Here is a 27,645-nt window from a genome sequence, read left to right on the forward strand (position 1 = left end):
AGGGGGCATGGCGGCAGGATAGCTGGATTGGACGGATGTGCCTGGGCGTTGGGGGAACGGACAGCAGCCGGACCTGAAGGTTTGATGCCAAAGCAGACATTTTCCTACACCCACCGCTGCTGTTGTGAATGGCTGTCTTTTTCCATAAGATTTTGATAATATATACAAGCCTTTAGCTGCGAGAAGCTATGCCCACCTTTGTCCTGTGCCAGGGGCCCCAACACCCACCTGGGCTCCCTGGGGGCCCAAGCCCAGTTCACGTCCCGGGAAGGACGATGTAGGGACAGCCTCCCTGCAGAGCTGGGGACCAGCCCAGCGGACCAGGCCGATGTGCTCCGGACCTATGGAGCCTGTCCAGGGGTGGCCGAGGGGCCCAGGGCCAGGTGGCCAGATCAGGCATGTCCAGTCCTTGACTGTCCCTGACTTGGGCTTGTGGCCAGCTCCTCCGCAGCCAAAGGCCCAAGGAGCGCCCCTGCCCGCGGGCCCCATTCCCCCCGCGCCCTGGCTGCAGGCCGTCCTGACCAGGGAGGGCCCCGCGCCCTCCATCACGCACCCTGCGGGCCTCCTGGTCTGGTGGCTTACTGGCGCCGTGGGGCTGCGCCTTGGGTCTGAGCCACGGCGGGGAGCAGGCAGTCTCCCCATCTTCGGGGTTCAGGTGGGGTCTCCGCTAGGTCTGGCCAGGATCAGAGGGCAGGCTAACCGTGGGAGCGGAGCTCGGGCCCAGGCCCGCCCTCCATGGAGGGTCCGGAGGGGCGCGCGCCCCAGCCCCTGAGCCTGCCACGCTTGCTCCGGTCGGGTGCAGGCGGCGCTGGCCGACCCCACCTCCGTCATGGACGCCGGCCTCGCCCGCGCTCTGCAGGGCACGTCCCGCCAGCGAGGTGGGCCAGCAGCCCAGGGTCACACCACTGAGAGCGCAGGGGCCCGCGCCTGCCCCCGGCTCCCGGGCACCCGCACGGCCGCAGCACGCTGACTCCGAGTCTAGGGCTGCTTCAGACCCCGTCCCCTGGGGCGCCTCCCCCCAAACTGCAGACCAGAGGTAGCCGGACTGAGAAAACCGCTGTCCGCCAGCAACACTGCAGCCCGCGGGCGCTCCCTCCAGCGCCCGGGGCGCACCCGGCCCTGTGTCGTCACCGCCGCAGGCGCCCCGTTGAAACGGGAGCGCAGCGCCACCTGGTGGACTACCGCGCGCAGCGCCCGGCCCTGTGACGTCACCCTCCCGGAGCCTGGCCGGCCAGCCTCCCGCGGTGAGACCCAGGGCGCAAGGACCAGAAAGGGTCTGTTCTGGTCCGTGCCCGCCCCTGCCGGGGAAGGCCATGGCTGCGGCTCCGCCTGAGGGTGGGAGCGGGGTGCTGTGCCGGCCAGGCGGCGGCCGCGCCTCTGGAAGGCGGGGTCCACGCGGCAACGCGAGTCACCTCTTCGGGCTTCATTCCAGCAGCCAGAGCCCAGACAGGGGGTCCCAGGAGGGGAGGGGCTGCGACCCACGCCGCCGGCCCTGCCCTGGCCCCGCATGAAATAGTGCGGCCGTCCCAGACCTCGCACCCCCACCTTCATTCCGGCCGACGGCCAGCCCCCCTCCTGTCCCGGGCTCACTCCCATGCGGCACCCAGGGCGTGGCTTGGTCGGGGGCCTGTTGTGTGGGGGACGCTTGCCCATCCCCAGAAGCAGGGGGACATCTATGCGGGGGCTCCAAGGAGGGTGGGCTATGGCGGCACGTGAGGGGGAACAGCGGAAGCGAAGAAGGATGAGGGTGGGAGCTTCGGCAGCGCGTGGAGTGCCCGCCCCCCGCCCGGCACACGGGTGTGGGGAAGAGCCAGCCGAGGAGTCTCAGCCCGAGGCCCAGGGAGTCGGACAGGGGCCCGGCGAGTCAGGGGATGGGAGACCCCGGCACAGCGGTGCGGCGCAGAGGGCTCACTCACCTGCGGGGTAGAGGGGAAGCTGGGCGGTGGGGGGCGGGGGGCGGGGGTCAGCCTCCGGCTCCTGGGGCTACCGGGACACCGGTTGCACTAGGCAGCTTGTCACTGGAATCCCCTGGCCCAGATGGGGGACAAGGATCAATGTTGGGGGCCCCACTGCCATGGCCATCTGCCCAGAGCACCAAGGTGTGCCCACCGGCAGCTGCTGGCTGGTCTCAGACCTGGCAGGGAGCGAGTGCGCCCCAGCGGGACGGTCTGGTGTCTGGGCTCGGCCGCTCCCCGGGCAGGTGTCTGAGACCTCAGGAGCCTGAGACTACAGCCTGTGGAGCATGCCACTTGGGCAGCTCGGGGCTGGTGGCATCTTGTCACCTCGCAGAACTGCCCCCAGGGTCCCCCAGCCCCCCCCTCCCGCCCACACTGACCTCCCGGCCCGTCGCCGGCACACGGCCTCAACGCTCATGACTCCAGACACCCTGCACGTGGCAGGCGTCCTGTGCCTGCAGGACCCGAACACACGCTGCTGACCGGTGTCACTCTGTGCATGTCTGAGGTCATGTGCCGGTGCCCACGTGCACCCCTGGCTGGGGTGTGTGTGGCATCCACACACCCAGAGCTCCTGCCACCCCTGGGCTTGGCCCAGCCTGTCCCGGCCCCTCGTGCCCAGCACTGTGTGTACCTGTGCGTACCTAGCGGCGGAAGGACAGGTAGCGGCAGGTGCAGCAGAAGCAGCAGAGGGCGATGGCCACCACGGCCACAAAGAGGATCAGGGCTGAGGCGATGCCTGCTGCCACCTTGGGACTTGAGACACAACAATGGGCCCTGGCACGTTGCGGGACTCCCAGGGGACCACAGATTGTGTGCCAACACCACCCCCTAGAGAGCAGCGGGCCTGGAGGTCAAACCCGTCCCCTCCTTCGGGCCACACCTCCTCCCACAAGGCTGCCTGCCCTGTGGTCTGGGTGCGGACCCTCCACCTCCCACCACAGGACCTGGTGGGACTGAGGGGAGCCCCCGCCCTGCTGACAGGGAGCTGTCCCCGCAGGGCGTCTGGGTTTCGCTCAGGGCAGGGAGGCGAGGAGGCGGGAGGGAGGGAGGGAGGAGGCCAGCCCACCTGAGGCGCAGGCACTGCTTCTGCTGGGACTCCGGGATGACCAAGGTCAGGTCCCGGCAGCAGCAGCGATAGTGGCAGGTCCCACAGCAGAAGGCGGAGGGCTGGCAGCGGAAGCCTGGGTGCCAGGTGCCGTTCTCGTCCAGATGCCCCAGGCACCTCGAGCTGGCCAGCGCTGTGGGCAGGGTGGGGCGCCTGGGGCTCCAAGCTGGTCCTCTGTCTGCGCTTGGCCCCCTCCCACGAGCCCCTTCCAGTGGCCCCGAGTAGACCCCGCGCCCTGGCTGTCCCCAGCCTGCTGGCGCCTGCAACCTGAGAGCTGGCCCTTGTTTTCGCCGAGGCGCTCAACCCGACCCCGAGGTCAGCTCCCCAAGGCCTGGGCTCCACCCTCTCCCTCCAGCTCCCTGCCGACGGCCAGCACCCCAGGGTCTCAGGGACCCCACCTCTGGCTACCCACCCCTTACCTAGGGGGGCCCCCAGCACTAGGAGGGCGACGGCCAGGAGCACCATGGCAGGAACAGGGGCGCTGCGGGAACCGGAGTTGCCTGCGCGCCTGCCGCGGCCTGACTGACCCCGCCCAGGGGCCACGCCCCGGCCTCGTGTCTGCCCCTCCTCCAGGAACACGGGCTCCCCTGTGGCCCAGTGTCCCGGCAGGGAGGAGAGGCCGGGCTCACACTGCCCCCGCTCCCAGAACACAGGCCCTACTGAGAGGAGGCTCAGAGCACTTTTGTCCGCAGCTGCGCGGGCCCCACGAGGCCCCTCCCCTGCGGGCGGCCAGGGGCGCACGGCCGCGCGCAGAGGTGCCGCAGGGGCGCAGAGGCCACCAGGTGCACAGGGTTTTTTGGGGGGGCCCATCAGTCTACAGGTTTACACAGTATGGGGGACTGCGCCTCATGCTACGTGGGGGCCCTGGCCAGGGCTGCAGGCTGGGCGAGGGCGAACCGCAGACTCCTGCCCTCACCCAGCACGTGGACATAGGCCACTGGAGACCCACAGCTCCGTGGGCCCAGTGAGGCTGACAGGCATCGTTTGACATGCCAGTGAGCCCAAGGACCCGCTCAGGCAACCCGGGAAAGGGCAGGCGGCAGTGGGGCCGCCCTCTGGATCCAGGCCGGTCCCCATCCCTGAGTGAATGGTGTACACGGACAGGTCTCTGGTGCTCTGAGCTGAGGTGACCAAGGTGGGGCATGAGGGCCCCGCAGACCCTACACAACCCAGGGAAGGACTGAGGAGACCCCCGCCCTGGCCCTGGCCCACATCCCCTGAGGGAGGACAGGGGCCTGCCTGTTTTGCACCATGGTCGCCCCACCCAAGATCATAGATGTGGGGCATCCTAGGTCCTGCCCCCAGGGTCTTGGGGCCACTGCTTCCTTAGGACCAGGCCGGGCTCTCACCGCCCACAGCACTGTCCAGTCACGTGTGGACATGAAAATGCTTCCACCGCACTGAGGAGGGCCCTCGGCTGCTTGGTTTCTTGTGATGGCTTAGGTTTGGGGGGCCCTGTCTGAGCAGCAGTGGTGACAGGGTGGGTATGGAGCACCACTGACAGGCACTGTGCACCCACCCCAGGCGGGGCTGACCTGGAGCTCCGTGAAGACGCTGCTGTTCCCCTTGTCCCTGGCACTGCTGTCAGCAGGAGACAGGACCCATGTCCTTGCTCTTTCCAGGTGCCTCGTCTGCCTGGCCTTCCTGAACCTCCCTGCGTCCTCACAGCTGGCAGATCCTAAACGGTCACCACTCCCAAAGGTGACCTGTTCTAATTGGCTGCAGATCCCCTTTGGAGCAGGGAAGGCATCAAGAACCCCGCCCCTCACTACTAACACAGCAGTCCCCAAGGCTATCACTTTGGTCCATGGGACCTGCCAGCTGATGTCTGCCCAGCGCTTTGGTGTCCCCACGTCCAGGTCCTTCTCGTCTGTTAATGGGACAACGGGCCTGCACTCCGTCAGCCTCCTTGCTGTGGGCTCACCCGTGCTTCAGTGTCCCTCAGGCAGTGACCAACCTCCGTTCCCGTCTCCCAGTGTCTCTTCCACTGCTCACCGGGCTCACAGATCCAGGGGCAGCCTGTGGGGCCCTGCACCAGCGCCCTCCTCCTTCCCGTCTTGTCCTGAACTCCCAGCCAGCCAGCCCTGCCCTCTCCAGCCCACGGACAGGAAGGAGCTCGCTTCCCCTGGCGGTAGCAACTCAGGCCTCGGGCCCCTCGTCTTCTTCCTGCCTTGACCCAGGGTACAGCTCCACACCCCTCAGCAGCCGGAACAGCACCCACGGGGACGGTGAGGTGGGACAGGCGTGAACGTTCTGTACACGAGTCCCACAGCCAGGCGTCCCAGCCCTGCTACCAGGGCCCCTTCCTTTGGGACTCAAGTTCTCCTGAGGCCGCCCCAGGCCCAGCAGTGAGCTGCTGCCTATGGCGGTCCTGTGCCCACCCAGGGCTGCCCCGGCCTTGGGTGCCTCCAGCTGACTCTGACCACGGCCAGACCCTTGTTTCCCAGCGTCAGTAACTCCCCGACTCAAAAGGGAGAGTGGAGGCGGGGGTGACTTCAGAGCAGCCAGCAGCAGACATGACCTTCCTGACCCAACGGGAGCTGGGCTGGGGGCACGAAACCTCCCTGGAAACAGTTCACTGCGTATCAGTTTCCTGTGTGTGAGGCCACCTACCCTGAGGCCTTCAGTGGCTGTGAACACGGGCAGAGTGGGTACAGCAAACACAGGAGCCCTCCTCCTGCCCTGGAACCCACAACAGCCCGCAGCCAGGTCAGCGGGCACCAGGGTCCAGACATGCCGCCAGCCCTCCGCCAGCCCCCCTTCTCCGGGGCAGAGGCTGTGCGGCCCGCGGACTCATTCGTCTGTAAAGGTCACTTTACTCTCCTATAAAAATACACGCTGCCCGTGGAGGGCTCCAGCTCACCACCCGTGTCCCTGAGGGGGAGGGCGACCTGGGAGCATCAATGTGTGTGTGGGGGGAGCACATTAAATATGGTTGGGAAAGGTGGACTTTAAAAACATCTGTTTTTCCTCTTTTCTCCCCTAAAAAAGGAAAGACAGACTGCCATCTGCCTGGCCTCCTCTGCATGTGTGCACATGTGTACACGGGACAGCTGGGGGAGGGGCCGTCATGCAAACAGGAGGGACACGTTTTCCGAGGAGCCTTAGTGCTGCAGGGGCAGGCAGGGCCCGAGGCTGGCGGCAGCAGCTCCGGCTCGTCCCGCGTGAACCGCCCTGAGACCCAGCGTGTCTGGTGGGCAGAGGCGCGGCTCTCTCCATGGCCTTCCCGTCTGCACATGTCAGAGGCCCCGTAATCGCGAAGAGGCCGCCTCAGAACACGGACGGGCCCGGCTTCCACTCCTGGGGTGGGCCCACGACCCGGGTCACCCAGTGGGCAGCAGGTTTCCAGGCCGGCCCGCAGAGGACTGTGATCTGCAGCGGGCACGGCTGGGGAGAGACAGGGCTCGAGGTGGCCGTCTCAGGGGAGAGGAGGAACGTCCTTGTCCCAGCACAGCTGAGCAGCGGCACCACAAGCTTGGCCTTGACATTGTCAGGGTCCCCACAGAGGCCAGGGGCCAGGCAGGAGGCCCCTCCAAGCAGAGGTGGACGAGCACCCTCCGGCCGCAGGACCAGAGCCCAGAGGCCCGCGTCTCAGATCCCAATGGTCTGCAGAACCCGCCTCTCGCTGTCGTTCAGGTGGCTGGAGAACACCGCGTAGCAGGGTTGTTGGGCGAACTGGCAGAGGAAGTCGGTGAGGTAGGCCTGGGGGACGAGAGGGGGCGTCACGGGGGGCCGGCACCCCGCGGCCCTGTGCGAAGCCCACCGGGGTCAAGGACACACAGATGCTACACGGATGGCGGCACCCTGGCAGGTTCTTGGTTGAGGCTCCACCTGGAGAAGAAATGCCCAGGAACACCTCTCCCCAGGACGTCCCGCCAGGACCTCGACCACAGCCGCAGGGAGCCGAGCCGTCCCTGGGAGAAAGCGCGAGGCCGAGTCCTGCCCCCAGCTCGCCCCGGCTCTGCGGTGCCCTCACCTGCAGGTCGACCTGGTAGAGCGGGTCCTTGAGGGCGTCGGGGTCATCGCTCTCCTCGTCCTCGTAGTAGTCCTCCTCTGTCAGACACACACCCACACAGCCGGTCAGGGCAGGGCCCCCGTGACCACAGGTCCCCTGTGCGGGTCACACGGGCTCAGCAGAGGCGGCTGCCGGGGCCTCTGCGCAGATGGCTTACCATATTTGCTTGTGGCCAGGAGGTCAGACAGGAGCTGGCCAGCCAGGCTGTCCTCCTCCTCCTCCTCCTCCTCGTCCTGGTCCTCCCACATGTCATTGGCTTCGTCTGCTGGAGACAGGAGCAGCTATGGCCCCAAGCCCCACCAGGCGGGACAGGGGCCCAGGGCAAGCCTCCCAGGCTGGAGGGACGAGGTGAAGGCCGCGAGGCAGGCGGGTGGCCTCTCTGCTCCCCACCCAGCCCGATGACGTCACAGGCCCAGCAGGGCCGGCCAGAGCAGGTGTGGTCAACAGCCCTGACTCAGTGAGCCACACAGGCCTCTGGCCACCAGGCGCTAGTCTGCCAGAGGCTGCGAGATGCCTGGGGGGTGGGGTGGGGGGCGGGCACCTTGTCCCCACTCCGCGGGCGTGGCCTGGCGGGCGGCGTTGGCCTCCATGACGCTGGACAGCTCATTGATGATAAGTTTTAGGATCTTGACCAGCAGAGGAATGTTGGTCCAGCGCTCAGGGTCTGGAGAAAAGGCTTCCCGTCAGCCTCGCCGAGCTCCCCTGGAATGCCCCCCATCACGCAGGGGTGCTCAGCCACCCCACAGACTACATCCACCCGAGGACGACTCGGTCACTTCCCTCCCTCGGCCTGTGCTGCCGGAGTGCAGAGGTCAGGACAGACAGGCGGCCAGGAGTGGAAGGGGACCAGCTGTGGCCAGGAATACTGCGCGGACACCACGTGCGTGCCCGGTGTCTAACCCCGTGACCTGCAGCTACAGTTGCTGCCCAGGTGGCAACACCCGAAGGCATGGCCTCCCTGCCTACAAGTCACTGGGTCACTGGCCAAAGGCAACCTGAGAATCAAGACATGCTGGACTCGGTGTTGAAGCCCCGGGACGAAGCTGGACACGAGGCCCCTGGTGCCCGAGACAACACCTACCGATGGCCAGCTTTCTGACCCTGTCCCCCCGTCTCCTGCCCCGCATTAAGCCTGCCGCTAGCAGTTCTGCTGAAGAGCAGAGACCACAGCGCAGCCCTGCCTCCCTGGGTCCCCAGAGGCACCCACTCTTGGCGGCCTTAGCGCGGGTGCGCACGCCCTCCTCGGCGCCGTAGATCTCCTCGCCCTTCACGCGGATGTCCTGCAGCCGCTTGTCGTCCGCGTTGATGCCATGCTGCAGCAGCTTGCACAGGGCCACGGAGCTGCGGGGGCAGCAGCAGGTCACCCGCCACCCACCCGGACGCCACTCCGAGCAGGAGCGGTCTGTCCTGAGACGCACAGAGCTGGGCGCAGAGGGGCGGGTGCGGCTGAGGGTGGGACTCAGTGCCCGTGCGAGGCCCAGGGGAGGAGCTGCAGAGCACAGCACGGGCGGCTGGGAGGTGCGCTGGGAGGAGGCCCAGGGCAGAGCGGTCCTGAGCCAGGTCAGAGGCGGGGTGATCGGCAGAGCAGGACCTTCAGCCGACAGAGAGCCAACCCCACAGCCGACTGTCTGGGGACGGGGACAAGGGGGCCGTGGACACATGCAACGAAGTCCAGGGCACAAGTGCAGGAGGAACAGCGCGGGCGGCCCACCTGACTTTGCCCTCGTACTGGCCGTAGAACAGGTGCTGCCGGCTCGTCCACTCGGCCATCACGAACTCCAGGGCCGGCTTGCCGGTCGGCCCCGGCAGGCTGCACAGGAACTCCAGCAGCGGCTCGAGCTGGGTGTGCACCAGGTGCGCGAACACCATGATCAGGGACTGAGGGCGGCGAGAAGGCGGGGCTGTCAGGTGCTGGCCCCACCCCCGCCGCAGGCTGGAAGCCCCCAACGTGCCCTGCAGCCACCGGGCGCCCGCCCACCTGCATGACGCTCAGCGTCTCGGCCTGCTGCATCTTGCTGAGGATGGCCCGGAGGATCTGGTCCAGGTTCTCCCCCAGCTCGCGCCCGGCCTTGGAGATGAGGGTGGAGACGAGGCGGCCCACGAAGGCCGCGGTGAACTCCGAGGTGCGGGGGTCCAGCAGCTGGCTCACCACCTGCATCACGTACCACAGCCCGTTGTGGCCCTGCTCGTCATGCCACTGGGCCACCTGCTCCAGCGTCACCGACACGTAGGCCCGCAGGCACTCTCCGCCGTTCTGGGGACACAGGTGGCCGGCACGGTCAGCAGCCGGGAACACACCCGGGAGGCCCTCGGCATGTGTGGGCAGATGCTGTCCCAGAGGCTAGGCCTCCTCTGGGTGGTGAGCTGGGGGGTGCAGGCAGGCTCCTGACCCGGAGCTGCACCACAGCCCCCCGCCCCGCCCCACTCGGCCACCTCATAGACGCACTCTGATCACCAGGGACTGTGGCTCGTGCGGGACCGTGGCTAAGACAGCGTGACTGGGGCAGCTCCAGGCACCCGGAGGCTTCCAGCAGCACCCCCTTCGCTGACCTCATCCACAGCAGACATGCCCAGCATGCACTGCCCGCCGCCTCTCCCACAGGGTGACGCCTGGACACAGGGGCGCCCCCCTTTCCAGGACAGCAACCCCCTGAGCCCAGAACAGGCTTCTGCAGTCTGAGCCGCCTGGTCCTTCCAGGGACCGTGGATGTGAGAGACCTATGTCCGGAGCATGGCTCTGTCAGCTGCCCCCGCCTCCCGCACGCCCATGGCAGCTGTGCTCCCCCCCAGTCACGTGGCCGCGGCACCTGCATGGTGGCGTTGTCATCCGTGTGCAGCGTGCACTGGGCCACCGCGGGGAACGCCTGGCAGATGAGCAGCTGGGACAGGGGGGGCTCTGTGTTCCGCACGACTGTAGTCAGGATGTCGATGGCTGTCTGCGGGGACAGAGCGGTCAGTCGCCTCTGGGCCGGGGCAGGCTGGGGGCGCATGGCAGGGACTGCGCAGCAGGAGACGTGCTCAGTGACGACGGTGCCTCTGGGCCAGGAGTCATGCTCCTGACGCCTCAAGAACCCCCTGGGGCAAACCTGCCAGCGAATGTGCCCTGAACCCAGCAGTCGCTGTGTCCTGCCAGCAGGGCGGAACGTGTGGGCACCGGCAGAGGGTGAGCTCACGCCTGCTCACACCCGCCCACCGGCTCCCCCGGCTCCGCGTGCACTCACCGCGCACAGCCCCGCGGGGATCTTGTCCGCAGGAGCCTGCATTATGCTGACCAGCGTGGGGATCAGCCGCGTCTGCATGGGGCCCTGACAGGCTTCGATCTGCGACAATTCCTTGAAGATGTCCTGAGCCAGCGAGGCGACCACGGGGTCTGGGGGGACAAGGCCACACGACCCCATCTGCCCGTCTGCACACACCTCTGGCCGAGGGGTGGCCGCTGCGGGGCCCCACCCTAAGTGAGCACCTTCTGCTCAGTGCCTGTCACACCCCCGTGACCTCACGGGGCCACACGAGTTACCAGGGAGGAGGAGGTGCCGCACCCCCACGGCAGCGTCCCCAGCTCAGGGACCTCGCACACAAACTCTGGCTCCTTCTCTGGGGCAAACCTTCAACATCTCTCATCTCGTGAGACCTGATGCGGGAGGAGGAAGCAGCGCCACTGTCGCGCTGTGTGGACGAGCAGCCTTCTGCCAGCCAGAGGCAGCAGGAGCTCCCGAGGCCACTGTTCCAGGACACAGGCCCGGGAAGGCTCTTCAGCGTGAGCTGTCACCTGTGTGACAAGCGTCCCCTCCACCAGAGAGCCCGTGACACAGAGCCCTGACACAGAGCTGCCCGTTAACAGGCAGGCAGGTCAATGGTGGCATTTCACAGACCATGACGCGATGGCTGCAGGGGCGGGGACGCCCATCCAGGACGAAGCCACGAGGTGCAGGTGCTGCGTGCCGTCAGCGCTCACCGCCGCGCCCCAGCTCAGCACGGCTCTCTGCGCTGCAGACTGGCACCCTCTGTGCACCCAGAAGCCTGGGTGCTCGTGCTGAGAAAAGCAGCGCAGAGAAGGCCGAGGAGCAGGACGGGAGGGAAACTTCCGTGACCCCACCACCTAGAGACCCCTTCCCTGACGTCCGGGGGTGTATTTCCTTCGGTGTTTTCCTACATATGTCTCTTTACAGACGTCCTTTTCTAAACCAAACCCCAAACTAGAGATCGCACCCCGGCAGTCTGGAGAGCGTCTCTTCACTCCCTGTACGGCGAGCGCGCTCCCACCACTACAAACAGGCCTCTGAACCTCACTTTCAACAGCCGCACAGAACGCTGTGTGGTGGGGACACGGTCGCTGGTATCTCCGCACTTTGCTGCGGGGGCCCTTCACCTCCCCTGCTTCAGCTCGTCCTTCCCTGAACTCCAGGCCAGGCCTCCTCCCTCAGGGAGCTTGGAGCTGGCGGCGCTGCGCCCTGCTCTCGGGGAGTGCTGAGCTGCACCGAGCCCCCCACGGCCTCGCTCCCGGCCCCGTCGGCGTTCGATGAGGAGAGGAGGAGCCGACGCTCGGCTGCTGCAGGGCCTCCGCCTGACTCTGCTCTGCTGACAGCCAGTGCCTTTGCTTAGGGTGCGGAAGACCTTCAGCCCCGGCCAGGGACCGGGGACACTGTTGGCGCACGTCCCTGCTGGCCAGCCCCTTGGGTGTCCCCCCCGTCGTGCCTACCGTTGCTGTACTTGAGGAAGATGGCGATGGTGAAGGGGCAGACTTTGCTCTCCACGCTGGCGGTGAACTCCGGGTCCACCGTGCACACAATGCACAGGGTCTCCATCACCAGGTTCAGGACCTCGGAGCTGAACTGCGCGGCCAGGTGGATCAGACCGTCCAGGATGCTGGGGAGGAAGGGCTGGAGGACGTGGGTGCTCTCCGAGGCCTTCAGCTGGTCGCAGTGCCTGGGGGGGCAGAGAGGCCGGGCTACTCCCCGCGGGCCGGTTTCCCACCCAGAGCACGTTGCGGTGCTCACAGGCACAGCTCCAGCCGCAGCTCCTGGGCCCGCTTCCTGAGCATCAGGACCACCACTTCCGTGCCTGCTCAGGGTCTTCCCCATTTCCTTCAAAATTCCTTCCATCCTTCCCCCGTTTCCAGTGAATCCCCTCGTATGGTTATATTCAAGTCATGAAGGTATTTCGTTCAACGCCTTATGCTTCTAGACCCCTGCTTCACTCACGGGCCTAAGATCCGGCTCCAGATTCTCACGTTTTCCAAGTACTTAGTGTTGTGACACCTCTTCCAACATAAATGTTACTTGGCAAGAGACTATTTTTAAACTTTCACACTATAAAAATTTTGTGCTTTTCGGGGATTTTCTGCATCTTACATGAGATCAATTTTTATAAATATTCTACACACATTTATAAAACTGATGTACAGTTTGTAGGGTTTAAAGTTTGCTATATACGGGTCTACCTTATTCACGTCTTAATACGTCCTTACTGTACGCTGCTTACCACGCTCAGTGGGAAACAATGAGCAAGTCCTTACTTTTGTTCATCTTCTGAACGACAATAAAAGTCAATAAAAACATTGTTTCTCTGTGTTAAAAAACCTACAACAGAAACAAGGGCATCCCCAAGTACTTTATAAATGTTTTTTTTAATTTTAAGTGTCTTATAACCATATTATGTGTCAGCGGTTGGGTTCAGAGGCCACTGCCGACCGGTGACACCGAGGGCTTGGACCCCAGGTTGGCCTTTGGTTCAGAACATGCACCGCCCGGCACCAGCCTGCTCCCCAACTACTCAGGGGCTGATGTGGCACCTCTGGGGCTTCACCACGTCCTCCCTGGTCCCACAGCTCCCACGGGGCCCTTCTGTCCGGATGGAGGGGCGCAAGCAAGCAGCGTCTTGTGCGTCCCCGTGCTGATGTCAGTGCCCGCGGTGCTCTCTAGTGACGGGGTCCAGGGCACAGCTTCCCAGCCTCTGCGTCCACACTGAGACGGCGTGGGCAGGGGCAAGGCCAACTGCTCTTAGGCTTTTAGGCAGGTTTTAGAATTCAGCTGAGACTCCAGTGTGGCCTTGAAAATATTCCTTCAAACATGACCCCAAGTTGGAGGCAGACCACCAGAGCGCCCAGCTCTGCTCCTGGTCTGGCTGCGTCCCTGCCCTCCCTGTAGGGGCAGAGGGGACCCCCGCCCCGAGAGGTGCTCCCCGAGGACAGCACTCACCACCCTACAGTGCCCACTCACCCCCAGATGGCTCTCACAGCAGAGATCCGAACCGAGGGGGGCTGCGTCTCATGAAGGCCACTGACTGTCGCCTGCAGAAACTGCTGGATCAATTCAGGGGACATAGCGACAGTGAACCGGCTGGCAGCCCAGAGGGCCCGGCCCAAGAGGAAGGGAGACACTGGGAGGAAGAGAGAGCAATCAGGGCAGGACCGTTGTGCTCCTGCCCCTCGCCCGCCGCCTCCTGCCCCTTAGCTCGTCCCAGGCCCTGCACAGCTCAGGCGAGAGAGGGAGCAGGCCTGGGAATGTCCTCAGACTGAAGACGCGCCCCGCGCCCCAGCTCTCCTGAGTCCTCGCCTGCACTGCCAGTCAGCCCCTGACACCTTCTCCATGGCCAGGCCTTGCCGACTCCAGGGCCATGCTGGACACTACAGATCACGGCTGTCACCCCTTCACTTCAACCACGTCCCGAACAAAGAGCTCCTCAGTGAGCATGGCATTCAAGGTCCCCGAGCTCAGGGACTGGGGCGTCACCTACAATTTCCTTTTATGGATTCTGCTCAAGCCCACCCCTCTGCTCTCCCCACCTCAGCCTGCAGACCGCTGGGCTGAAGGAGCCATAACTGCCCCCTGCAGTGCTGCGTCCTCAGCTCCGTCACCCACCTGCCCTTTGGTGACACTCTAGCCACTGTGGGGAGGATGGCCCCCTGCCCCCGCACGCTACCAGAGGGCAGAGCCCGACCTGCTGGCTGCAGAGAGCCCCCCTTGGTTACGTGCACTGTGAACACTCAGCGCACGGGGTCTCCGGAGCAGAGCCCCGCACGCCCGCACCCGGCGCCCCCACTGCTCTGGGTGACGTGGGGCAGCAGTTCCCCAGCAGCATCAGGCGCCGCCTGTCCTCTCGCCCCGTCTTCCTCGAGGGCATGGGCTCCCAGGTCACACATGTGCGACGCCATGGGACCGGCGCTCGCATTGCTTGTATTTCAGATGCCTTTTGGTTTTAACTGCTAACACGTTAAGTTGGACAGACACAATTCACAGAGGAAACCTCTTTGAGATCATTGATCATTAAAAATGGCTGGCACAGAGACGCTCTTAGCTTCAGGCAGGACGGTAAACGTTCCACCGTAAACCCTTCCCCAGTCTTAACCCTAAGTATCCTCAAGTCTGCATAAAATTTTGAAGGTTGTTTGCTAAGGCAGATTCTATAGAAATATGTTGATGGCTTTGGGAAGTTCCAACACGTCACTTAACACGTAACTGCAATGCCCAGAACACGCAGGCACATGGGGAGAAGCGGTGTCAGATGTGACGCTGCCCTGCACGGCCTCGCGTCCAGCAGGGGGACAACTCAGCCCCAGGACAGCAGAGGCAACGGGGCTGAAACGCCAGCCAGACGCCACGCGGCTCCGCGGCTGCTCCACAGTGCGGGGGCCATCGGCCTGATGTGCCAGAGGCTACTTTTCTTTTAAGGCAAGTAGCTGACACGGCCCGAGAACAGAACACTGCATTATGTGGGTGCTGGCCAAGAATAAAGCGTGAGAAAAACGACAGGCGGCCAACAGGAAGGACGAGCCTGGCTCAGGCTGCCCGAGGGGTCCTGACGCGACGGTAACAGCGGAGCTCAAGCCAGAGTCTCAGGGGCAGCAGCCAGGCCCGCGTCCTAGCCCAGCGCGACCGGCTGTGAAGAGTCATGGACGAGGCAACAGGAGTCTCGTTGGGCTGACGAGGTCAAGCTCTGGGGTGGAAAGGACTGTTCCCCAGGGACACACGGACACGCAGAGGCCGGGGGCGGGCGGCCGGGGCCCGGCGCTGCGGAGCATACCTGCAAGGTTGAGGTCGGCCAGGACGACGCTGGTCAGGAAGCCGTGCATGTCGAAGGGGACGCGGCCGCTCTTCACGCCGTCCGTGAGGATGGCCTTCACAGAGCCCAGCGCCAGCATGCAGGCCTCGTGCACCTTCCACCTGCGGGAGGGACGCGGCGCTCGCACAAGCCTGCTGCTGGAAAGGAGCGTCCCCGGGGGAGGAAGCCCCGGGAAAGGGCCCCGCACCCGCCCGGGCCCCCACCTAAGCCACGGTCGAAACACCCTGCTCTGTACTTAAAGTCAAGTCCTTCCCCGGAGGCTCTGCAGAACGGGGAGAACAACGGCGCCGGCGCCGGCCCGCGGCCGGCCGGGGAGAGCAGCCTGGAGAGACGGGCCACCGGCAGCGCCCCCGCGGCCCCCTCACCAGTGCTCAGCGCCGCTGTTCCTGGTTTGCTCGGCTTCCTGGAAGTGCCGCGTGGCTGCGGCGGCCAGGGCGGCTGCGCTCTCGCTCTGGAACTCCGTGGCCACAGCCTGGGGGGGCAGGAGAGGGGCCGAGACGTCTGTCTGTGCAACGTGAACCCGTTTTGGTTGCAAACTGGACGCAGTCTGAGGGCTCAAACTCTCACACACGCGCCAAGCCTCCCGGTTCCGGGTCCGATGGAACCTGAGCAGCACCCCTTGGCTGCAGTGCCTGGCCCTGGGGCGCTAACGGCAGCTACCGACCCCTCGGCAGAGCATACGGGAGCGATGATCAATTGCACTTTGGGTGACAACGTACCAGACGTCATTCTCTGGGTGCCCTGACTGGAGCTAAAAGGCTAATCGACTGAGAGGAGCTGGGCGTGGCCTCACTCAGGTGACAACACTGTGCCATCTGCACAGCCGGTCCCCAATGTGCACGGCTGAGTGAGAACCAGCATGACTGCAGCTCCTGAAGCTCGAAGCTGAAACCCCATTTGGGGTGCCCCCGTGTCAACCCCAAGCTGGCTAAGATGAAGCTGCTCAGACATCAGACGGAGCGGAGGGAGGGTCTGCTCAGGGCTGCAGTCGAGGAGGCCCCTCACCAGCAGCAGGTCCTGGGCTGCAATCCTGACCGTGTAGGAGAAGGTGTCATCGTCCTCGTCTTCCACGAACTGCTGGGGGTTGGCCGTCCACACTTTGATCTGAAAGGATGAGCAGGTTAGGTCTTTGGGAGGCTGCCCCTCGGGGCACACGGCCCGGTCCCCGGTGGGCACAGGAGGACGCCAGCCTTCTGTGGTGTGAGCAGAAGCCGGGAGCTTCTGGTCTTTCCTCTTTGACGCAGAGAAGAGTCCTTCATCAAGGGGAGCGGCAACAGCCACTGCTCCCTTGCGACCCCTGTGGAGTGTGGACGGGACTGCTCACTGCCCATCAGCTGCTGCTCTTCCAGGTGAGTTCTCCGAACAGACCAGGTCGTGGGACAGTTCACGTGAAAGTGACGTCAAGTCTGTGGTTCACACGAGATGCACGACCTTATGTTTAAATGCTCGTTTCTGGTCCAATGACCCCCAACCAGGCTGGTGACCTGGTCACTGTGTTTCACCATTGACGGAGAAGCAGCACACCATTCTAGGCATCAGGGCCGTTGGCTAGTGGCCCTACAGAGGTCAAGGTCAGCGTGTTCTGAAAGCACCGTGACCTCAGCGCCCAGGGACGAGCGAAGCCACGCCGGCGCCGCGGTCCCAGAGCGAACTTCAGGGGGCCCTGCCAGCGCCGGCTCGCAGCCGCACGGCTCACAGCCCGCAGCCCGTGTGCGCACGCTGGCCGCGGTCCCCGTCCTACCTGCTCCTCCGTGATCTGCATGTACAGGATGACGTAGTAGATCAGCTCCGGCAGCGCCTTCCTGACCGTGCTCTTGAACTTGCTGTTCTCCAGCAGAGCGTGGACAAACTCAAAAATGCTGAAGACGAGATTCTCAAAGCCCAGGACTTCACCTACGGGAAGTGCAGAGAGGACTTTAATGACAAGAAAGAGGAGGACAGCACATGTGCTGGGAATAAACGACATTATGTGACACTTGTCACGAACATGGCTCCCCAGGGAGTCAAAGAAAGCAACTCTGAGGATATTAAACACTCTGGTTTTTCAAGAACCAGAAACAACGTATTTTCTGGTATGTCTGTTTGTGATCTGAAACACTTAAAAAGGGAAGTGTCATCTCCTGGGACCCCAAATTAAAAGAGACAAAATGCCAGAGCAGGCTGCCCTTGACACCTGGCAGCACCTTGTTCAACGTGAGGCTCCGTGACCGGGGCACTCGGCCTGGGCCCGTCCCCCCTCCCAACACGGCAGAAGGAAACGAGCCCGCAAGCTCGCGTGAGACAGTGGGCCTCCGGGCAGCCGCTTTTCCCGCCTCTGGCTCCTCGCCCCCCAGATGCCTTTCCTGCCACGACCAGACGCGCCACACACCATCCGAGTCCACAGGGTCTTCCACTTCCTCCGTGTAGTTGACTTCTGTCCTCACGTAAGTATGACGAGAGCTAAGGAACAGCACGTGGAGCCTGCCTCACAGAAGTTCTGCACGGGACGGCAGGAGCCGAGGGGGACCCAGCCGACACGAAGAGCAGGCACCTGAAGGACCACACGAACGCGCGCCCCGCCCAGAGCCCGCCTGCCTGCAAAGGATATAAGGCCGCGCTCTCGGTCAGCGTGTTCCAGACGATGGGCAGAATCTGCTGCATGGAGGACACCATGTGCTTGGGGAAGTTCTTCACCAGGGCGGTCACAGCCTGTGCGCCACAGGGAACAAGGCCCACGATGGGCCATCAGGGGTTGCAACCACCCTCAGACCCCAGGGCCATGCCGGCAGTGGGTACTCACCTTCAGGACCTCCATCTTGAAGCCGCTGTCAGACGTGGGCCCGTTGGGCGCCTGCAGGGCTTGCACGAAGGCCTCGGTGAACTGCTGCACCATGGGGAAGATCAGGACCCTGGCTGCGCCCTGACGCCAGAAAGTGGGTTCAGTGCCAGGCGCGCCGCTGGTCACTGTGGCATCGCAGCCCCCCAGCAGGGCCTGCGGCACCCGAAGGTCTCCTCAGGCTCAGGCTCCGATCACATGGGTGTGGCTACTGAGTCCCCGGCACTGCCCACTCTGGCCTCTCAGAGCCATTACACAAGACCAACTTTTCCAAGCTGCTCCTGAGCCGCAGGGTCCACACCCGCAGCTGTTTCGCACGGGAGGCCATTAAACACTAGTCAGGTTCTGAGGCGGCGACCGGGGGAAGGAGCGGGACAAGGTGTTGGAAGGAACGAGGCTCAAACAGAAGGAAACGGAGCCACGTACAACTGGAAACGCCTCCCCCCAGTGTCTGATGCACCCACCCCGGGCGGCGCGCTGTCCACAGGGTGTGCACAGGGACGTGAGGGTTCCAGTACCTTCTCCAGCTCCTCCATGTTACAGATCATGTGGGCACAAGTGGTAAAAATCTCCACAGCTCGGGAACGGGTTCGGATTCCATACACCTGCAGAAGGTACAGCACCGCCGTGAGACGGGTGTGTGACTATGCACCTGTGACTGGGGAGAAACTACGACCTCACTGCCTGGAGACCCAGCGCAGCCAACGCGTGCCGTTCCAAATGCAGACCCTTGGCCGGGACAGGGAGGAGGGCGGTGAGAATGTCACCCGCCAGGAGCTCCCGTCTGGCTGTGTGGGAATGAGTCCCACCTGTGTGCTCGTTAAGCACATCCATGTGCAGGGCAGGGAAGGAATGTCTTTGTGAGCAATGCAGGGACCGACTACTTCCAAGTGCTCAGGGGGCGAGCTAGCTCTGGGGCAAGGCCTCAGCCAGAGGCTGGAGGGGCGGACGGGCACCGGAACTTCGGGCCCCAGGGCGCAGGCGGAAGATGGCAGCTCCCCCAGTCTTGGGTCGAATGCGCGGCCTCGAGCTAATCTAGGCACAGTCTCTGCCAGTGCTGGTCCTCAGGGAAAGGACCCGCAGCACAGACGCCTCCCACGGAGCCTGCGCGGCCTGGGCGCTGCGGCCCTGGGCTCCGAGCCCGCACCTCGGCCATGGTGAAGATCTTGTACATCTCCGGGAGGATGACAGGAGCGACAAGTGGCATCTGTGTGTCTGTCACTTCTCGCGTGAATTCTACAAAAGAAAAGGGAGCACTGTAAAGAAAATGAACACTGCTCCGTAAAGGCCCTGAGTGCGAAAGTCCCACGCTGCTCCTCAGAGGCAGTCCCACAACAGAGGACGCTCAGGTACAGGAGAGGATGCTGGCCAGGCAGCCTTGTCCCAGGGAAGGAAAAGCAGCAAGTGGCCGATCTGGCAGCACAGGAAAGAGAACCATGCACAGATAAAGGGAACTCCCTGAGGTTCAGAAAGAAGCCCCTTATATGAGCACTGGGAGAAACGCTGCAACAGCAGCGGGTCAAGTCCTGGGGGCCCCTAGAACAGTTCTGCGTGAGTCCTGCCTGTGGCACGCACCCCCTCCGGTGCACGTCCAGGTGTCCCGCCTTTGGTTCTGTGTTCAACACCTCCCTCGGCAAGTTGTCTCGATGCACAGAATACACTGACTAGGCTCCCCTCTGTTCTCTGCGCCCCTCTCCCCAGGGAACGACACCTGCCGGCCTAGAAGGGAGAGCCTGTTGCTCCCTGGGATAGAAGGGGAGCCCCACCACTCTGTGTGCCCAATGCAGCCAGCACGTGAATGAGACCTGGAGAAGGTGAGAGAATTATGGGCCACCCCTTTCTCTTCACTTCCAAAACCTCCCACAGCTACTGGGACAGCACAGAGGAGCTGGGACTTCATGTGGGAAGTCCCCGCCTGTTCCTTCATCCTGCTCCTCCCTGCTCTTCCACATCAGCCCCAGAACTGGAGCGAGTCGGCTGGGACCCGTTCAGGGGGACTCATGGCCAGAAATGCAAGGTCAATACCAGATGGCCAGTGTCCAGGTGGAGCAGAGCAGGGAGTTCACCTTGGGGCAGGAAGCAAGGCAGCACCTGCAAGATGGGGAGACTCGGTCCCACCTGGGGACGGCGGCAGCAGGTTCTGGAGGGCCGACAGGTTAATCAGTCAAGCTCAGAAGAGATACCACCCGATCTTCTTGGACTAAAAGTTCAAGAGTTTTTATTCTACTTGACTATACTCTGTCACGGTTGAACTAACTAGAAAAGTAATACATAATAATGATGATAATTATAACTGCTAACGTTTTCAAGGGCACCATACCAGTTATTGAGCTAAATACCCACTTCATGGAGATTCGCTCATTTAAACAACCCAAAGCTCCCCTGAGGCAGACACTGGTGTTATCCTAATTTTGTACAGGGACTTGGGCTCGTGGGGAAGCCAGACACGAGCGGACCTCAGAGCCTCAGCCACCACGCTGCCCCCATCCGCAGCGCCAAGGCCTGAGCAGCGGACGCCACACTGGCTGAACTCCCTGCAGAGTGGATGGGGCAGGGGACACACATGCAGATGGAGAACTGGCAGGGCACCGCAGCAGGGACACCAACACGTGCCAGCCCTGCAGCTCAGAGCCCACCCGTCACACAGCTTCCGGCGAGTGCTGTGGCACCCAGGACCCACGCACCAGACCAGGGAGAGCTTCTGATACCTGTCAGCACGCGCATGGCTCCATGGACTGCGTTCAGGTCTCCGCTCACCAGCATCTCCATGAGCAGGTTGAAGAGCTGGGGCCAGGCCTCAGGCCAGTCCCAGTGGGCGATGGCCGACACCGCATAGGCCACACTGGAGCGCACCTTGCTGATCGACTCCCGCAAGCCGCTGGGCAGCAGCTCCCGGATAACCATTTTTGCCTGCAGAGGAGAAAAGCCCACCTGCTGTTAGAACGGGTTGTAAGGGGCTAGCGGAGTCCCACCCAGTCTACGTGTTAGCAAAACGGGTCTAAACAAGGCAGGTCTCTCAAAACTCCAGGATGTAAACCAGACAGACCATCCCCTCGAGTGCACCCGCAGCCCCACACCTGTGCCATCCACTGCAGCCATGCCAGCTGCACGCGGCTGCTTACATTTAATTACAGCGACAACGTGAAAGCCACGGTTCCTCAGTGGCATGGCCACACCACCCTGCACATGCTCGGCGCCAGGTGTGCCCAGCGGCACTGTCTGACAGCACAGTCGGGGACAATCCCCATACACCTGCCACCTCCGAGGCTCTCAGGGCCCGGATGGCCACTCAGTGCTAGGCTAAAAGGAAATGTGACTTCATTTAACCCTCAAACAAGCCTTTGGAAGTTGGGATTCTAAGTCTACGTTTAGATAGTTAGGAAACTGGAGCTGAGAAGAAGGTGCTTTTCCAACATGGCAGACTGGAACTGAGTGCAGGTGGCCTGCATGCCAGCATGTCTGATGTCCCCTTATCCATGGCAGGTGCCCACAATGCCAGCCGGACACCTGTCCGCCCCCTTCTCTGCCCAGGGCTCCGGCTGCACCCGGCCGTCCCAGCAGCCAGCTGTCCCCACCTTACCCTTTCCGTGGTCTCTGGAGGCCGGAACTTCTCCGAGTGCGAGCACCAATGCGTCTCCACGTACTGCTTCAGGATGACGGACGCCAGCTGCAGAGAGAACGGCGCGTGGTCCGCAGCTGGCAAACGCCCTTCACAGGGAGAGCCACGCACATGCCTGACCCAGTCACCCCGAGCACGGCGAGACCGGGCCCCACACCCCAGGTGGTCTATGGACTGGCCCCGTGCTTTCATCACCAAGCAGCGGGAATGATGTCTAAATGGGACCAATCAGGCTGGACTTACCTGACGGATTGCCAGGGCCCCCTGGGGATCCACGGTCAGCTCAGCCAGGTGGACACCGAATTCTGAAAGAGAAGACTTTATCGTGAGCCTAAGAGCACGCAGGGAAGCCGCAGCAACGTACTGAGCTCTAACCTGATGCCAACAAGGACGGTGTCAGAAAGGAGCTCGATCCACTGCTTCTAAAGACACCGACCAGGCTAAGGTCAGCTCCTCCAGGTAGGAGAGGCAGGCGGGAGGGCCCAGCCCGCACCAGCTCTCCTCCTGCAGTCGGCACAACGCGTCTTCCAGCCACCTTCCCTTCCAAGAGGGCGGTGTGAGAAGCAGAACTAGCTAACGCCAAGGAAAGGAGAGGCGGAGCTTCAGGAGCCACACAGACACACGGCCCCGGACAAGACACGGCGGAGTCTGAGGAGACCCGGCTGTAACAGGCTTAGTCCTGCAAGTGCAGCGCCCGGGAGCAGTGCGGGCGGGAGTCCTGGTGTGCGGCTGGAGGCCAAGCGACTCTGACTCCAGCGAGGATTTAGACCCTTACATGCAATGCTACTAAAGTCCCGATAATGTGGGGTTTTTTTTTTTTTTTTTTTGCAGAAATAGAAAAACCCATCCTAAAATTCACCTGGAAGTTCAAGGAACCACAAATAGCCAACAAAAGAGCAGAACTGGAGCACTAACGTTATCTGATTTCAGAACTTATTACAAACGTGCAGTGACCAAAGCAGGGTGGCTGTGGCACAGACAGGCGTGCCGCCGGCGGGACGGGGCAGGGCCCAAGGAAGACCCTTGCGTCTGCGGCCAGAGGAGCCGACGGGGGTGTCAAGGTCAGCCCCAGGCAGAGGAATCTTCAACCTGCAGCACTGGGAGAACTGGATTCCACATGCGGGAGGGGGATGCTGTTACTCTCGCACACTGATGTCTGTCTCAAGTCAATAGACACAGTTTGGGTGAGGATTAAATACATCTGCATCCACCGCAGGTCCAGCAATGCCACTTCTGGGGCTTCTCCAAAGGAAACGAAAACACAAACTCAAAACAACACCTGGACCCCACACTCCCGCAGCCTTGTTACGTACGACACCTGGGCAGGGAAGCAGCCTGCGTGCGGACGGACGAGAGGGTAGAGAACACGCGTGTGTACGACGTAGCACCCCCTAGCCGTGGGAAAGCAGCAGCGTGGGTGGACGCTGAGGCCTCACGGAAGTGAGCACGTGCCAGCGCCCCTCCTAGGAGTCCATCTCCACCCGATGACGTGAAACGCTGCCTTCGGCTCCACTGGCGCTGGAGTCCATTGTCGTGTCCTCCCCCCAGTCCTGCTGACTGTCCGTGAGCCAGCGCCACGCTGCTGTGTTCCCGACAGAGGCTCACAGTGTTTTCACATTGGGAGAGCCTGTCCCTCCTGTAAGTGGCCTTTTCCAGTGTTTCTGCAGTTCTCCTTCCACGCTTGCTTCCCGCCTATAATGTCAGCATGGTCCTACCTGGGTACCTATTCAAGCCATTCTTCAGTCTTTTGTTTGACCCCGAGGGTCAGAGGAGGGGACAGAAACCACGGCACCAGGTGGAAGAGCCATCAAAGCCTAGAGACCTGGCAGACTCCACATGCAGGGCCTGCCCAAGAGCTTCACGCCTCCTTTTTAGAGAAAAGCTTGGTGTGGACACACTTCCCCTGCCCGTGCCAGCAGGCAGGGCTCCGGTGAGGGTCGTGAGGATCGCCGCTCTGGAGCTCTTGAATCGTGTCTAGTAACCTGCAGAGATCCTATCCCCACTGCCGCGCATCACCCCGCCTCCCTGTCCCTGAGACTAGCAGGGGGGGCAAAAGGTGGTCACAGACTACCACCCACAAGGGGCCACGGGCCGTGTCAGCCAGCGGGTCGGTGCCTACGACAAGCCCTGACCGACGGGTCTTCTCTGAGAGTCCATGCGGCGTGCCACTGTTCAAAAGCCTTCTCGGGGAAGGGAATCTGCACTGACTGTCATCACTGCGTGCTAGAGACCCGTGTGAAACATGGATGGGTGGGAGGACGGGTCTTCTCGTCTACAGGTGCTTAGTTTCAAGAACAGCGACCACAAGATCAACTCTGGTTTGGAAACCGCCCCCAACACCCCCCATTCAAAGACAAAGAACTCATTTGCATGAGGCCGTAGGCGGGGCATAAGAGGAAAACTATGAATGGCTATTCTCTCGCCCAGTGATACCTGTCGAAAGTACAGGAGTACAGTCACCGGAGACCTTCATACGTGAAACCTGAGTTTACCTGTAGCCACAGGAGGGCCGTTCCCCAGGGGCGACGGCGGTGCTGATGCTGACGCCAGGCCATGAAGCTGGCGCTGGGAGGAAGTACCAGAGAACCTCGAGTTCTGGACTCACTTTAAACCGGAGCAGCACAGCCGCTCCTCATCTCTGCTGGATTCTGTTAAGTAGTAGAAATCCTATTTCCAGAAACTGACTTAACAGAGAACATACAATATTTTTGGAAGAAATGTGACTAAGTGCATCTGTAAGGAAGAAAGCACTGTTGTTTTACGTGGTGTGTGCTGGGGGACTTTGTGCGGCTTGTCGCGTCTTTAACGTCACTTCTTTGGAAAGCACTAGAAAGAACAGCTGAAGAACTGATTTTGAGATGCTTAGGCAGGAAAACCAAAGAGATAGACACACACACTGCTGTATTTTTATGTTCTTGGAAAGGACCCACTCCGAATAACCCAAAACTCAGTCCCCGCGTCGGCCGCAGGACAGCGTTCCCAAGCGGGGGAGGCCGTTTTTGCCACAGAACTGAGCTTCGCCTGGTCCTTCTCCAAGGAGAAATGGGGCAGCCTGTGCAGTTGCCCTAGGCCTAGGTTCTTGGCCGTCTCTGTAACCTGGTCCGACGGCAGCGCGCCTGCCTTCCCGGGAAAGCAGTGCCCATTCCCCACCTCTGTGCCTTCCAGCCTTCTGTCCCCTCCTGTCATCCTTTCTCCCCACCGGGCAACAGCATCATCTGTCCAGAACTGGCTCAGATGGACGGTCCACGGAGAGCACGGGGCTGAAGGATGAGCAGCACGCGACGGGTCGTGGGGCTGGCTAGAGACCGGGGGCCTGGCTGGGCTTCCATAGGCAGGGAAGCTCCTGGTGGGGGAGCGGGAGCCCCAAGCACAGCTCTAGAGGAGCCTCCTTTTCTCATGGGGTTTGGCAATCACCACAAAACCATAGCAGAAAGGAAAAGAAACCCCACCACTGGCCTCTTGGCGAGTGCAGCCGCCTTCCGCCTGGCTCGGCGCCCCATGCCCAGGAGTGCGTCTGGATCTGCGCGGGGGGCCTTCGGGGGGCACTGCCCCGGCCATGCTGTACGAGAGCCGGAGAAGCGCCCGTGAGACCGGAAACCTAGCCCGCCAGCAGGACCGTCTCTCTGGGCCTCCATGAGAGGCTCAGCAGGTCCTGGGCAGCATCTGAACGCCAGGAAAAGCAGGGTGAGGCACCCCCAGTTCAATGACAGTGGTGGAAGGGAAGACACACGCGTCCTCTGTGGCGCATCTGCAGGGAGCAAGACAGAAGAGACCAAGTCAAGGCCGCTTCTCACAGGTGGAAAGAAGCAACCGAAGGGAAAAGGACGCAGGCGCTGAATCTGGTTTTGTGGAAGGACCGGAGCATGAAGGCTTGTCAAGGAAACCAACTCCCTCCACCAGTTGGACGACGCTACTCTTCATGGAAAAGTAGAGAAAAAAAGAAGAAAAAGAAGGAAAAACCTTTATTCTAAGATATAGAAGTCAAGCATAAACACACCACAAACAAAGAGTGACATTCTCAAGAGTCATAACCTCACAAGTTGGAGGAAAAGGAGCCAATGGAGCCGAGCTGAGAACGTGGCTCAGATGGACGAGGTCACCGGCAGGTCACAGTCTTCCTGTCTTTTTAATCATGATGTTTATGACATGCTTGGTCTCACCTGCCCATCCCACAACATGGAATGAAAAAAATGCTCTAACAGATCAAAAGGCTGTTTCCGCTCTGTGGGGGCCGCGCAGCTTCTGCAAACCCTGCTGGCCGGCGGTGGGGACGCAGGGCGCCGTGCGTCTGGACGGGGTCAGCGTCGCCCCAACCCCTGGAGCGAGGCTATAAGGCCCGAGCAGTGCTGGCGGGCTTCCCTCCGCTGCCAGGCCCTGGAGGCAGCGGCACACGGGGCTAGTTCCAAAGACAGTGACCACACGATCAACTCTGGTTTGGAAGCCGCCAGGGCCAGGCGCGTGCCTCCCGCGCACGTGCGTGCCTGGCTCGGGAGAACAGCCCGTTCTGGGGAACGGACAGCACTGGCTGCGGACCCAGTGAGCAAGGTGCGCGTTGGGCTCCTGCAACCTGGATCTGCTAAGATAGTCGCTTCTTAAAATCTGGCCGGAGCCTGCCAGCTTTCCTGTCCGTCTGACAGGGCGCTGACAGCTGACACCGCCGGCCCCCGACTTCATCAGAGCTTCTCCCACTTGATGTTCGAGCCGGGGGTCACCCCAGGGCAGCCAGGAGGGCGGCTGGGCTGCTCGCCCGACCCCGCGCGCCCTCGGAGGCCACGGCGGGCAGACAGCGTGGCCACAGACCAGGCCGAGGGGCCACACTTGGCTGCGTGTGACGCCGAGCCCCTGGAGCCAGGAGGGCGCCGACGCCAGCGATGAGCACCAGCTTCGGGTTTCAAGGAGGCGCGTTTCCCAAGCCCAGAAAGCAGCTGCCCAGGAGCGGAAGGCACTGGCTCGCGCCCCGGCCTGCGGGGCGCACGGGGCGCAGGGGCCACCGCGCGGTGTGACACGCGAGGGCGCGGGAGCAACGGCGGGCCCCGGGCGGGAACGCGCGGGCTCAGACAGAGGCCGGCCGGAGGGCTCTCCGCGCCTGCGAACAAGCTCCGCTCGCTCCTGCCGCGTGGGGGGGAGCGGGGGCCGCCGCCTCCGTCTGAGAACAGGAGACGGGGCTCCCACGGGTTTTCCGAAAGCGGGAGGAGGCACAAGAAGCCTCCACAGGGTCCGAAGCAGCGCGTTCCGGAGCGACGGGACATGGGCCCTGCCCTCCCGCCGGCGCCAGGCTCACAGCACGCCAGCAGCCCGGGGCGCGGGGACAAAGCGCCCAGACCAAGGGCGGCGGGCGCCCGCCCGGCGGCGCGTCCCCCGGGGCGCAGACGGGAGCCGGCGGGCGCGGGGCGGCGCACGTGCCTCCCGCCGGACCCCGGGGCCCGCGACGACCATATCGCGGGGTCGCACTGGCCCGCCCGCCTCCGCGCGCCCCGGCACACGCGCCACGAGCGGGGCGCACGGCCTGAGCGGGGTCCCGGCCTCCGCGGCGCAGGCCCAGCCCCAGCCCCAGGCGCCCGAGCGCGGCCCCGCCTCTCACTCACCCTCCGTCACCTCCAGCACCTTGATCTGCTCCTCGGCGGCCGCGCGCACCTCCTGCACGGGGGACAGGATCCCGGTGAGCGTGTCCACCAACGCCTCCTTCAAGCCCTGGGCCACCGGCCCCGGCATCCCCGAGGCCGCGCCTGGCGCCGCCGCCGCCGCCATCTTCCCCCGCAAGCGCGCCAGCCCCGCAGCCCGGCCCACCGCGGCGACGGCTCCCGCGCGCGGCCAATCCGCGAAGCCGCGCCTGCGCACCGGAGGCTGCGGGAGCGCCCGGCACGGGCAGCGCGCGCCGGCCTCCGCAGACAGCGCCTCGTGCGGCAGGGGCAAGAACTGCGCCTTTGTCCGCCGGCGGCTGGACACGTACGGGGCGGGGGGCGGCGCGGCGGGGGTCGTTTTCTGCGGCTGGACCCGGGCCGCTCTCGCCGGGCTCCGGGGCAGAGACGCTCCCGAACACCGGAGCGAGTGCAGAGCGTTATCCAGAGGGGT

General features: G+C 63.2%; 3 protein-coding genes across 6 annotated transcripts in view; 1 reads left to right on the plus strand and 2 right to left on the minus strand.

Moving 5' to 3' along the window:
* TNNT2 (troponin T2, cardiac type) overlaps positions 1 to 27,645 on the plus strand; it is a 323,809-nt gene that overhangs the window by 61,245 nt on the left and 234,919 nt on the right. The window lies entirely within an intron of this gene.
* Positions 2,595 to 3,590, minus strand: SHISA4 (shisa family member 4). The gene is made up of 3 exons (XM_090263385.1): positions 3,483 to 3,590; positions 3,025 to 3,196; positions 2,595 to 2,711 (listed from the first exon to the last, which is right to left on the minus strand). Exons 1-3 carry the CDS (start codon positions 3,526 to 3,528, stop codon positions 2,600 to 2,602), a joined length of 330 nt encoding a protein of 109 aa, XP_090119511.1. The 5' UTR covers positions 3,529 to 3,590; the 3' UTR covers positions 2,595 to 2,599.
* On the minus strand, positions 5,860 to 27,356 carry IPO9 (importin 9). Of its 4 annotated transcripts, none has more exons than XM_090263224.1 (24): positions 27,159 to 27,356; positions 21,817 to 21,878; positions 21,535 to 21,621; positions 20,663 to 20,864; positions 19,102 to 19,190; positions 18,473 to 18,559; positions 17,919 to 18,038; positions 17,727 to 17,827; positions 17,508 to 17,566; positions 16,881 to 17,032; positions 16,145 to 16,243; positions 15,505 to 15,611; positions 15,101 to 15,240; positions 13,297 to 13,456; positions 11,778 to 12,004; positions 10,300 to 10,448; positions 9,886 to 10,014; positions 9,057 to 9,332; positions 8,790 to 8,917; positions 8,286 to 8,419; positions 7,620 to 7,742; positions 7,236 to 7,343; positions 7,040 to 7,116; positions 5,860 to 6,765 (listed from the first exon to the last, which is right to left on the minus strand). In XM_090263224.1, exons 1-24 carry the CDS (start codon positions 27,319 to 27,321, stop codon positions 6,655 to 6,657), a joined length of 3,090 nt encoding a protein of 1,029 aa, XP_090119350.1. In that variant the 5' UTR covers positions 27,322 to 27,356; the 3' UTR covers positions 5,860 to 6,654. The 4 variants fall into 4 exon arrangements, with proteins under 4 accessions (XP_090119350.1, XP_090119349.1, XP_090119348.1 ...); XM_090263223.1 differs by having other exon boundaries at positions 8,808 to 8,956; XM_090263222.1 differs by having other exon boundaries at positions 7,236 to 7,340; positions 8,790 to 8,956.

Source organism: Furipterus horrens, unplaced genomic scaffold (genome assembly GCF_987537825.1).
Source record: "Furipterus horrens unplaced genomic scaffold, mFurHor1.1.pri manual_scaffold_15, whole genome shotgun sequence".
In the NCBI taxonomy this organism is placed as follows: domain Eukaryota; kingdom Metazoa; phylum Chordata; class Mammalia; order Chiroptera; family Furipteridae; genus Furipterus; species Furipterus horrens.

Excerpts from the sequence above, each read along its gene's own strand:
- SHISA4 (XM_090263385.1), bottom strand. The coding sequence starts at position 3,528 with ATGGTGCTCCTGGCCGTCGCCCTCCTAGTGCTGGGGGCCCCCCTAG. Across the intron at positions 3,197-3,482 it reads AGTGCTGGGGGCCCCCCTAG|CGCTGGCCAGCTCGAGGTGC; the intron begins GTAAGGGGTGGG and ends CCCTGCCCACAG. Across the intron at positions 2,712-3,024 it reads AAGCAGTGCCTGCGCCTCAG|TCCCAAGGTGGCAGCAGGCA; the intron begins GTGGGCTGGCCT and ends TTGTGTCTCAAG.
- IPO9 (XM_090263221.1), bottom strand. The coding sequence starts at position 27,321 with ATGGCGGCGGCGGCGGCGCCAGGCGCGGCCTCGGGGATGCCGGGGCCG. Across the intron at positions 17,033-17,507 it reads AGACCCTGTGGACTCGGATG|GTGAAGTCCTGGGCTTTGAG; the intron begins GTGTGTGGCGCG and ends CACTTCCCGTAG. Across the intron at positions 15,612-16,144 it reads CAGCCCAGGACCTGCTGCTG|GCTGTGGCCACGGAGTTCCA; the intron begins GTGAGGGGCCTC and ends CTGCCCCCCCAG.